Here is an 11,984-nt window from a genome sequence, read left to right as displayed (position 1 = left end):
TGTGACCATGTTACTGTTTTCTTACTTTTTCATTTCTGGGTCTTCTTTTTCCTTACAAATCTGTTGGTGTATCATAAAACAAAAGCACAATAATATGCCTTTGCAACTTTCAATGTAACTTATTTTGATTTCAATACCTTATTACTTTTATGACATTAGAAGATAAATTGAGTTTTCTAATAAATCTTATTGGCTTTAGATTTAAGTTTTATCTTTAAATTTTTTATAGTTGAGCTGTAGGGGGTTTGAAATTTACGTGTTCAATATTCTGAGAATCAAAGATAAAAAAAAAAGCATAAAATACTTATGGGTCTGTTCCGTTAGGATTTTTAAATATACTACTATTTTTTATATTTTAGCTATGTTTGAGTGTAAGTTTTTTTTTTCTCCTAAAAATGATTTTGTGAAAAAAAAATGTTAGAGTATGTTAAAAATTAAGTTGTTTTGATTAACTTTTGTTAAAGTTGATGTTAAAAAGCATTTTAAGAAAAGTTTTTGAAAGGTAAGTTGTGGTTTTAAACTCCAACTATTTGAGAAAAATTCTAATTTTAAATATACTAAAAAGTAGGGCATTTTTTTTACCTCACAAGCGGATTAAAATGGTTTATAAAACGTGGTGCATTTTATCTCACAAATCAACTTTTGTTGCGATAAGTAAAATCCAGTGTAAATAAAAAACAAAACCTAACACCCACTAATAATTTCCAACATTTGTCATTAAAAAAATACTGCTATAAGATAGTGGTTTCAAACAACCAAATAATTTTGTTATAAAGTGAGTTTTGTTTCTTATTTTTAAAATTTTATTTTTTAGTTCTGTTTTACAAAACTCTATTTAAAAACAAAATTTTAAGAAAATTTGTTTGACAATTTTATTTTTAAAAACTTTAAAAGTTGTTTTAAAAACTAAAATATTAAAAATACACAGTTTATTATCAATGCTTACTTAATAAGTTCATTTGTTTTAAAACCTATTTACTCTAATTTAAATATATGGTATGTCAATAATTTATATATAAATATAGAAAATTAAAAAAATAAAATTAAAAGAAAATAAAATTATACAGAAAGTTGACATCTCCTTTACATATGGAAAATTTAATTATTTTATTGGAAGATAAAAACCATACTAAAATTGGTATCCTTTATGTATAAAATAAAATATGTATAAATATAGAAAACTCACTAATTTTTTTTATGGAAATAGTAGATATTAATAGAAAGATCAATTTCACGTGTTTACCGGAGATTAAGTGGATAGGTGAAAAGGCAAAAGAATTTCAAAATTTAAGCTTCGACACACTAGAAAAATAGATCAAGAAATGGGGTAGAGATTATTGTGGACAAGGAGTGGAAGAAGGATATTATACATGTGAAAGGGTAGGAGATAGAATCACAGCCTTGTAGTTTATAATAGAGCAAGACACCTTTAATGTTATTAGTGTTTACGCACTTCAAATTGGAGTTAGCATAACACTTTAAAGTTCGAACTCCTCTGCCAACATAATGATTTTAAAATTTGTGACATCTTCAATACCTTTATAGAGGATTTGAAGAATGTTTCACATAGTTTGTGCATTCTTATGATCTGAGATAAAGTATACACTTTAGCGCTTAATGCAGATATAAATATATTCCTCACCTTCAAATCATATGAAACCTTTTTGGTTTCATAATCAGTCAAATCTTTTGGGTTTTTGACAGAATTATCAGCTTTATTTTTAGGGATTGAAGACCCTCGATGATTGCTATCCATAGATTCTTGTTGAATGGCATTAAGTGAGCATACATATTATCTTTTCAATAAACATAATTCTCAACTTTAAAAAGTGGTGCTACTCTCCATTTGGATCGTTGTCATCCATATTCTCAAACTTTTGAGTCGTTTAGACTTGATCAAAAGATCAGCTTAAGGCCAATTGTTGGGTGAGAATATGGACTATGAACGGTGTAAAAGGGGGGGGAGGTGAATAGACATCCCAAAATAAAATTTTTGTTTGAAATTTTTTTAATCAGACTTCCAAAAATAAAATGTTTTGCGTGGTGGAAGCAAAGTTTGTGTAAGAAGAGATTATTCTTATATTGAGTGATTCACAAATGTACTTAAGAAGTTCATAATATATCCAATTGAACTATTTAATTTCACCAAGTTACAAATTAATCGAATAGTAAAATCGTTCAACTTCACAAGATGTGTTATCGAATGATTTTCAATTACGCACAAGATTTGAGAAAACAATAATAAGAACCTAATCATGTGATCAAATACAAAATCAAGTGTGTGTGTGTGTGTGCGCGCGCGTGTGTTTGCGTGTGCGCGTGCGTGTGTGTGTTGTATGTGTTGTGTATGTTGTGTGTGTTATGTGTGTGTGTGCGCGTGCATGCGTGTGTGCGTGTGTGTGTGTGGGCGCGGGCGCGGGCGCATGTGTGTGGTGTGTGGTGTGTGTGTGTGTGAGAGAGAGAGAGAGACAGAAGTGTACATTCGAATTTATAATGGTTTGGCATGTTCGTCCTCGCTTTGTGCTTAATCCACTCTTCAATGATTGTCCATTGAAAATTCATTAGTATTCCATTATAATTTGCAACAATATTACAATAGTCTGTACAATCACTAGTCCACAAATAATATGTTGAAAATAAAGTTTCCTTTATTCTGCATTTTGACTTGTACACAACTCCACATATTGAACTCTATGTAAAATCTTTACTCGAGATCTCTTCTTAAATCTTCTAGCCCTAACAATCTGCTCCTAAGTCTCTGTCTGCGACAATTTCCACAAAACTTTGTCGGTATCTTGAGCGTTGGTGTGTCCGAAGATCAAAAGAACTCCTACCTTGTCTGTAGGCTCCCATACAACACTGCCAAAGTTAACATGGAGAGATAAATATTTTTCTTTTCCACTGAAATTGTCACAACGAGTTACAACACCACATAATCTTGTAAGCCTATGAAATCCTAAACAAATCTTTAAAGAAGCTTTAAATCCAAAAATGAATCCCCTCAATCAATCACAAATCTATCAAGATGAGATTCAGATCCATGCAACAATGGAAAAATAATGAAGTATAAGATGAAAGAAAACATTTGCAAGTTGTTCAAGAAAGATTCAAAAAACTTCGAAAATGAGAGAATAAGTGGTTTGTATGTTTTCAAATCATCAATTAAATAATGTGTTTTCAAACATTATGAAAGGTTAAGAGATGAAAATGATTTATATGTGTTGGATATGAAGCACACAAATTAGTGAAAAAGTCATGTTTATTCGAGTTAAGAATGTTCGGTGATTTGAGTCAAGTTAGTGAAGTAATGAGAAATAAGATCGACACTTAAAAAGGAAATCCATTTATGTGATTCGCCTCAAGACATAAGCATGATTTGACTCACAAGGTTCACGATTCGAGTCAGGACATGGTTATGATTCAACTCAAAGCAAGTAGTGGCTAGAAAAGGATTTTTGATTCGACTCAAGCATACATGTGATTCGACTCACAACTGTATGATTTGAATCAGGATCTAGTTGTGATTTGACTCACAAGCTCTAAAAAGATCATGTTCCTCTCTGCCTTGTTTGATTCGACTCATGGATATGTGTGATTCGACTCACATCTCTAAAACCTCAAAAACTCAAGTTTTCAACATAGTTTTGAGATTCTATCTTTTACATGACTTGAATAGTCCTCAATCATTGTCATTGTTCAACAAAACTCAACTAATTGACCTAAAGCATAATGTTCAAACTCAAACGCAAACACTTTAAATTATGCATTCTAAAATACAGATCCAAAAACTCGATCCTAAAAGATATGCAATTGAAAAAGGAGACTCAAATGGAAACTAAATTCCAAGTAAAGCTTAATAGAGAAGCAAAAAAACTACATGTATTTATCCCCCTTTATGTATCTGATACATGCAACTTCAGTCTCCCCTTTTTGACGTTTGGAAAGCTTTAACTTGAAAATGAGTCGAATTTTAGCTAAAATAAAAACGTGAACAATACTTTCCTTCAATTGCTTGTGCTCCCCTGAAACATTGCACAATACACACCAACATAAAATGCATAAAAAATCTAGACTAACACTACAACTTGTCCCTCTTTGACAAGATCAAAAACAATGCTAATGAGTCTAAACGCGAACAAAACCAGCAACGTGAACGATATTCCAGAGAAAATCATGAGCTAAAAATAGTTAAGAAGAACATACAAAAAAAATCGAATACAGAAACAAGGATAGACATGCTAAATGCAACAAATAAGAAAATAGACATGCAACTATACCACCAAACACAATACGTGATCAAAACTTATATGAATGGAAGATTTAAATAATGCATGAATTAACATAACAACGATCAAATGCATATAATTAATAGCACACATCTAAAAAGATATTAAATGCAACATGAGAACAATCAAAACAACGACTAATGAATGAATAAAATGAAATAAAAAATGTAAGAAGTAACTAGATGAACATATAAGAACAAAATACAAACAATGATATAAGAGAATTAAAGTGTTCAAGAACCATACCAATAGCTTTGGTTAGAATAAATTGCTGCAAGGAAATGTTAGTGTACAACATAAACATATAGAAAATAAAATTAAATAGGAAACCAAATCTATTTAAAGTACGATGAATTTAAGCTAATTTTTTGTATCCACATATTCAAAAGTAACACCCTCTTTTTCAACATGATCCCTAAGGAAATAGTGTCTGGTCTTTATATGTTTAGTACGACAGTGAAGTACCAGATTCTTAGTTAGGCTTATTGTGCTAGTGTTGCCGCATTTGATTGAGACACAAACGAGTTTTGAATCATAATCCAATCATTGTTGCTTTATCTATAAGACTTTGCAAAACAATTACTAGCGGCTACATATTCAACATCGACGATAGAAAGAAACATTATGTTGTTTCTTACTATACCAAGAAACTAAACAGTTGCCAAACAGATGACAAGTCCCACTAGTGTCTTTCCTATCCCATTCATAGCCGAAAAAATCAGAATAAAAAAACCTACTAAGCGACATTCACTTTATTTGGGAAATCAAAGACTATGATGTTAGGTTCCATTAAGATACCTCAAAATTCGTTTTATGATCTTAAAGTGAGATTCCTTAGGACACGCCTGAAATCTAGCACACATACACACACTAAACATAATGACTGGCCTGCTCGCGGTTAAATAGATTAAGAATCCTATTATACCTTGATATTTGGTAATTTCGATCTCTACTCCATTCTCATCTTTGTCTATCAGAACATTTGGTGTCATGGGGGTTTAAATGCTTTTTGAATTTTGCATATCAAACTTCTTGAGAAGCTCCAAGCAATACTTCATTTGACTTATGAAAGTTTCATCTTCTGTTTGTTTAATTTGCAATCCAAGAAAATAGATAAGTTCTCCCATTAGAGACATCTCAAATTCACTGGATGACACTAGCAAACACCTAGTATAGTGATTCATTAGTTACGCCAAATATAATATCATCAATGTAAATTGAACTAATATGAATATGTAACTTATGAAAAAAATTAATGCGAAAAAATGTCTAATGCATAGTGAATTTAATAAAAATAAATTTGATGCAAATGAAAAACAACGGAATGATCAAGATGCAAAGGAAACAATTAATATAAACTAAGTGCAACTATGTGAGATAGATAAGAAGTTAAGAAAAACTGAAAGATTGAACGACTACGTGAGTGAGAAAAACGATGACTGGGAAGGGGTTGAATTTGCTTTTTTAATATTTTTTTCCTCCGTGCCATTTGTCAATTATTTGTGTGGGCGTGTGGAAAGCACGGCTTGGCCATTCCAAGGTTTAGGTCAAACCCGGTTTGGGTCCAATTTTCTTTGGGCTTCAGATTTTCCCCCTCTCCATTTGTTTGTCTCACCCCCTGGCTTGGTAAGAGGTATGAACTTGGGCCTTGGATTTGGCCCAAATACCTCCCAGACTTGCTCATTAACAACAAAACTCATTTGCTATTAATACTCTATTTTTATTTTCTGCACCTTTTTTATTATTAAATAATTGAATGATTATTTTAGTTAATTACTTTTTTTAAAATTAAATATACTTAACTTAACTATTTGATTAAATATTTATTTAATCAATAGGTTTAGGATAATTAATTTTAATTAAGTTAATTAATAGGCTAAATTAAACTTTAATTAATTAATTTATCGTTACCTCTTTGTTTTTGTTTGTTTATTCCATCGCGCTCCATATGATAAAATACATCTATATCTATTACTTGTAGCTTCTCATATCATTCTTGTTTTTATTCTTTTTGCTTGCTTAGGACGATAGAATAAACAATTCGATTACCTAAAATCAATATTTTCAAATCAAAATCTCTGGTTAATACCAAAAGCTTTTTCCAATAAAGTTAAAACACTTGCGCAACACCAAATTTCCATTTTCAAAACCACTCCCGACATACTTCAAACCATTTTTCATAATTCATTCAAACACAAATAAAAAAGTTTGATCCAACGTCAAGCTCTTTTCATAACCAAATTCAAAACGACTAATCCATACTTTGACCTCTTCACAATAATGAAAGAAAAATGCTACCTGGATTGATGGTCTAGTCAGAGCCATGTTGTATTAGGCCCAAGTAATAATTGTTTGCAAACCCTAAATACCGCGTCTTTCTGTACAAAATACAAACACGTAAGAATTTCATAATAAATCAAAGAAAAAATACTACCTAGGTGAAATGTCCAATAATAGTCCCAAATGTTAAGCCTTAGTAGTAATTGTTTGAAAGCTCAAGTGTTTGTCTTTCATTCAAAACACTTGTAAATACTTAAAATAATATTGCAACAAATTTGAAAGAAAAAAACTACTTGAATGAAAGGTCCAATCATAGTCCCGAATATCAGATCCAAGTAGTAATTGTTTGCAAGTCATGAATATTCGTCATCCAAATCTTAAAACATACTCAAACATATTTTTTTCTCGCCCCCATGCGATCGAAATCCTTTTGAAAAAGAACATTGTTTAGTGTGTTTTAATGCGAATACAAACAAACACTTTAAGTCTCCAATTGCGAGCACAAACACCGTTTAACCGCTAGAGCGTGATCTAAACATTATTCATTAAAACACACCAGCAAATAAATTGTAGCCTTCCCCCGAACTGCAAAGCTTTGAGTTCCTCATTATACCCGAGGATACGTAGGAGCGAGATCCACAATCTCGTCAAGCATCCTAATAAAAAAACATTTTTGTGACCCATTTTCTTTTCTTTTACTCTTTTATTCTTCGAAGAAATCAATTAAGATAAGGTAACATTCAATCGCAAATTTAACTAAAAGTGTCCCTTTGAGTACGACGGACGTGTGAAATGCTAATACCTTCCCCCTACGTAATGAACTTCTGAACCCGAATTTGATTGCGACGACCATCTTCTATTTCTTTTAAGAGTTTTATTGATACTTTCTTTCTTTTATCAAAATAAATAAAGTTCGATAACAACTCTATTCGAATCAATTTTTTCTACGACTTCATGAATAATTGTATTTTTTGAGATGCGATCGCATAACCAATTGTCATTTCCCCTTTGGCCTGCAAAATTGGCACCATTATATCTGGCACATTAGTGTTGCAGTCACCAATAGGTGTGAGAGCTCCTGTTTGCCGTGAATTTTTATTTTATTTTAAACTTGAGTATTTTAATATATTGTGGAGAAAGATTATTATTATTATAGTACTAAAATTGAAAATTTTGGTTATTCTAAAAAAAATTCTAAAGGTAGAATAAAACTCAAACACTATAAAAAAAATTATAAAGAAAGATCTTAAAATTAACTATTTGAATAAAATAATGGCAGTTGATCTATTAAATAAAATTTGGTTTTTTCGTAAATGAATTTTATAAATTAATCTTAAAAAGTGATGTTATAATGTAATTTAATGGGATGTAAGTAATGATAAAATTTTAAATAAAATAATTTAAATTTAAGAAAATAATTAGAAGAAAAATGAAGCCAATTGACTTTAAAACTATAAGGACAAAGGAAATATAATTTTAAATTAAATTAAATTACAGTCAAAAGTATTATATTAGAGAGGCATAGGCATGTAAACATGACAATAACAATAGTGTTCATTTATGATTTCCTAAGCCAACAAGACCTATTATTCTGTGATTGAACTTTTTTAATCACATTTACAAATTATTACCGCTACGTCATTGATGAAAACTTATAAATTCAAAAATAAATGAGTGTTCAAATGGGACATAAAAACAACTCAAAATAATAGTGTCCTCTATCGAATGGGACAATAAACAACTCAAAATGTGAGTACATAAACAACTCAAAATTCGAATATCAATGTGAAACAAACAAATGCTTAATATCTGAGTACATAAACAACTCAAAATTCAAACAGTAAATCCAAAACTGGTCTAAAAAGTAAAAACACATTCATAAATATTAATAGAAAAGACAAAATTGTATAAGAAAAACTTCTCTGCAGCCAAAATTCTTGACAACCACAAAGCCATCCATTACCATCATCACCTGCAAAGAAAACAATTATTTTTAGCTACATCAGTGGCTTGTTACAAAAAGCAATAGTAGTCCAAAAACACAACATTATCTCATAAGAAACAATATGCAGAAATTGAAATTGTAGCAACAAAATTTGTCAATCATACCAAGTTGCATAGAAATATGTTATTATTACTAATGAAATTTTGGTGTTGACATGCTACATGATAAATAATCCAAGTTGAATAGAAATATGTTATTACCGATTTTAGCGTCTGTCTGTCTTTCCTTTAGGGCGCTTTCCGGCATACAAGTGCTTTGGTTTAAGATTAGGTATGACTCTATCGGCTTCTCCACGCTTGGCATTCTTGTTTCTCTTCTTGACAGAACTCCTTGCAAGACCAATTGCCTTGATCTTTTGAGCAGAATCCCTGAGGCCTTCTCCAGGCACAACTTCATGCGGGGGCCTAGAGACCGACCTGGAACGTGACATTGATCTACTCGTACGCTGCTTCTTGCTAGGTGTGTCATCATCAATATCCATCCCATCGTTTCTTCCTTCTGGTGATCTCTCCCTTTTCCGACCTTTCCTAGATGCAGATCTGCTACGCATTCTGTTAACAGCCAGAGAAGGATCAATCCCGAGAGAAGACAGCTGTCTTCCCATTCTTTCTGTTGTGAACTGATTGTCCTTGTCGAATTTCCTTGCAACGATTGGTCTGCTCTCTGCAGTGCTCTTTTTAATCCTATGTTGTTGGATTAACAAACTTTTCTTCCTCCTAATCTCAGTTAAAGCCTCTTGCTGTTCTGGAGTCAATTCAGTTCCGTCGATCTCAAAATCATCATCTTCAGCTTCTGCCTGTCTTAATCCTTCTTCTCTTTCCAACTCTTCAACCCTGTGTAGAATATCGGGATCAATGAAATCATACACATTGTGGCCATCCAAAATTTCTGGCAGTATATCTTCTTTCCATTCATCATCAGCCAAAATATAATGCTTTCTCAAGTTCATCGAGTATACACCAGCCCCACCATTTTCTTCCTCCAGATCCTTCTCTGTTTTTCTCTTCTCCTCAGCAGCTGCTTGCTTAGCTTTAGCTTCCAAGACTGCCGGGGGAATACACAGCGGCCTTTCCTTCTGGTCACGTGGCTTCGGAACTGCAACATGAAACCTGTTCAGACAGTCATTGATTTTCTTAGACTTCATCTTTATCTCCACCCTCTGATTCAACAATCTCTCACAAGCTGCATTTTTCACCGCGATCACGCCTTCTTCTGTCAACGCACTCATGGTCAACAACACATCCGCTTCTGTCCCCTCACCTCCTTGACCAATTGCAGTCTTCAACGCTTCAGCTTTCATCTCCGTCACCAACTTCATATCTTCCTCAGATAATCCATCCAACGGCTGCAAATCAGTCTTGTTGCACACAACAATCAGAGGCTTGTTCAAGAACAAAGACTTAATGCTCTGAAACAAAGCCGCCTGCTGAGCAATGGTGTAACCGCAAGACCCAGATATGTCCAAGAAGAACAATATCGCCGCTCTCAAATGTGCAAGAGCAGTGATACTGCACATCTCAATGATATTCCGATCCTCAAACGGCCTGTCCAAAATCCCTGGCGTATCAATCACTTGATACCTCAGATACTTATAATCCGTATGACCCACAAAAAGAGACTTCGTAGTAAAAGCATACGGCTGCACATCAACATCCGCTCGAGTAATCTTATTAATAAAAGAACTCTTGCCAACATTCGGATAACCACAAATCAAAATCGTCCTCGTATTCGGATCAATCGAAGGAAGCCTAGCCATATGCTGCCTAACCTGTTCCAAATAAGCCAAACTCGGCCCAATCCTCTTAAGCACAGTACACATACGACCAAGAGCAGCAACCTTCAAACACTTACAACGATACAACGAATCACCATACTTCAACAACTTAACATAATCTTTCGCAATCTTACCAATAAGATTCCGAGCAGTATTGATCTGACCAAGTGCAAGCTTGTAATGATCCTTGTTATACAACACATGAAGCAAATCACCGTAAAAAGGATGAATATCGCCGAGACGAGGAAACTCATCGATTATAGTGGACAACTTTTCATGAAAATTTGTCTGAGTATACTTCACTTTTCGCATATAAAACTGTCGAAGACGGTTAATCGCATAGCCTTTGTGGACAACCGTAGGTGTTTGACGCTGTGTTCTAGAGAGGATGATGTCAATGAAATCTTTTCCATTTGGTACAACTGTTATCTTCTTGAAATTATATTGCACCATTGTTAATTATCAACCTATGAAAGAAAGATGATTATTTTAGGTTAAAATTGAAACTATGAAAACAAAAAACACTTAATAAGATTATTGCACCATTGTTACTTATCAACCTATCGAATGAAGATAATAATTTTCGGTTAAAATTGAAACTATAAAAAAAACACTTGATAAGATTATCAAATACTAGGGATTGTTGCAGATCAGAACTAAGAGAGGGAAAGAGAAAATCGAAAAGAAGAACCTGGAGTTTTTTTGCTGATTCCGGCGTCGAGACCAAGTGCGGCTGCACTGTGTTTTTTGTTTCTTGTATAAACCCTCGGTGTGTTTTTTTGTTGGTGGAGAAAACCCTAATTGTGTTCACCTTATTTTCTTTGTTTTTTATTTTTAAGGTTGTAAATTATCTCGGCATTTTTTTTTAATTTTTAATTCTTTTAGAATTAGTTTATAAAAAATATGATTTACATGTAGAATCAAAATGATGCGTCTAGAAGGAAATTTTTTATTCAATGATGTATCTAGAGATTTGCGGAGTTTTAAAATTAAGGAGATTGATATTTTTTTAAAATGAATAAGTGTTGATAATAAAACTGTTGGACCAATTAATTTGACGTGGTTTTCAAGATATAATGATTAGATAAGAGTGGACTCATCCCAGACGCGTGTTAGTTAATTGTTTACTGTGAAACACTGAAGTCGAAATATAAAAGAAACAAAAGATAATTGAAATAAAATTTAATGCAGCAAATAACTGAAAATAAAGACTTTGATTTATAAAACATGGAACGCATATACATATATTCCTGACGCTTTTCTCACAAACACACAAACAATTTGAGTTTTACAGAATTTGTATACAATTGCGGACCCTTAAAACATAAGTGAATGCTTACTTATATACTAGTGCTAAGTTAACCGTCTATAACGGTCGACTAAGAAAAATATGCCACACCTTTGTCTCCATGCATACTTCAACTTCGACAGGCTTCCACGTGTCTCCAGATAACTGTATGATCTTATCCACTTACACCTCATTCGACTGCGTGGAGAAAACAAAAGTTCGAAAAACTCTGAATTTCACTAAGTCTCAGAACCAACCAAACCTTTGGTCTCTGTCTGATTTAGAAATTCGACCAAAGTTGGCGTCATCTTTCGACCAAACGAATTTGTCGAAATATCTATGGGATTATTT

General features: G+C 32.7%; 1 protein-coding gene across 1 annotated transcript; it reads right to left on the bottom strand.

The window, feature by feature from the left end:
- Positions 1–8,249: 8,249 nt before the first annotated feature.
- Positions 8,250–11,203, bottom strand: LOC127087474 (nucleolar GTP-binding protein 1). Its single transcript, XM_051028358.1, has 3 exons — positions 11,037–11,203; positions 8,772–10,812; positions 8,250–8,538 (listed from the first exon to the last, which is right to left on the bottom strand). The coding sequence occupies exon 2, from the start codon at positions 10,796–10,798 to the stop codon at positions 8,777–8,779; it is 2,022 nt and encodes a 673-aa protein (XP_050884315.1). The 5' UTR covers positions 10,799–10,812; positions 11,037–11,203; the 3' UTR covers positions 8,250–8,538; positions 8,772–8,776.
- Positions 11,204–11,984: the final 781 nt, after the last annotated feature.

Source organism: Lathyrus oleraceus, chromosome 5, assembly GCF_024323335.1.
Source record: "Lathyrus oleraceus cultivar Zhongwan6 chromosome 5, CAAS_Psat_ZW6_1.0, whole genome shotgun sequence".
In the NCBI taxonomy this organism is placed as follows: domain Eukaryota; kingdom Viridiplantae; phylum Streptophyta; class Magnoliopsida; order Fabales; family Fabaceae; genus Lathyrus; species Lathyrus oleraceus.
Note: the sequence above shows the minus strand (reverse complement) of the source record. Positions and strands in the feature narration are given on the sequence as shown.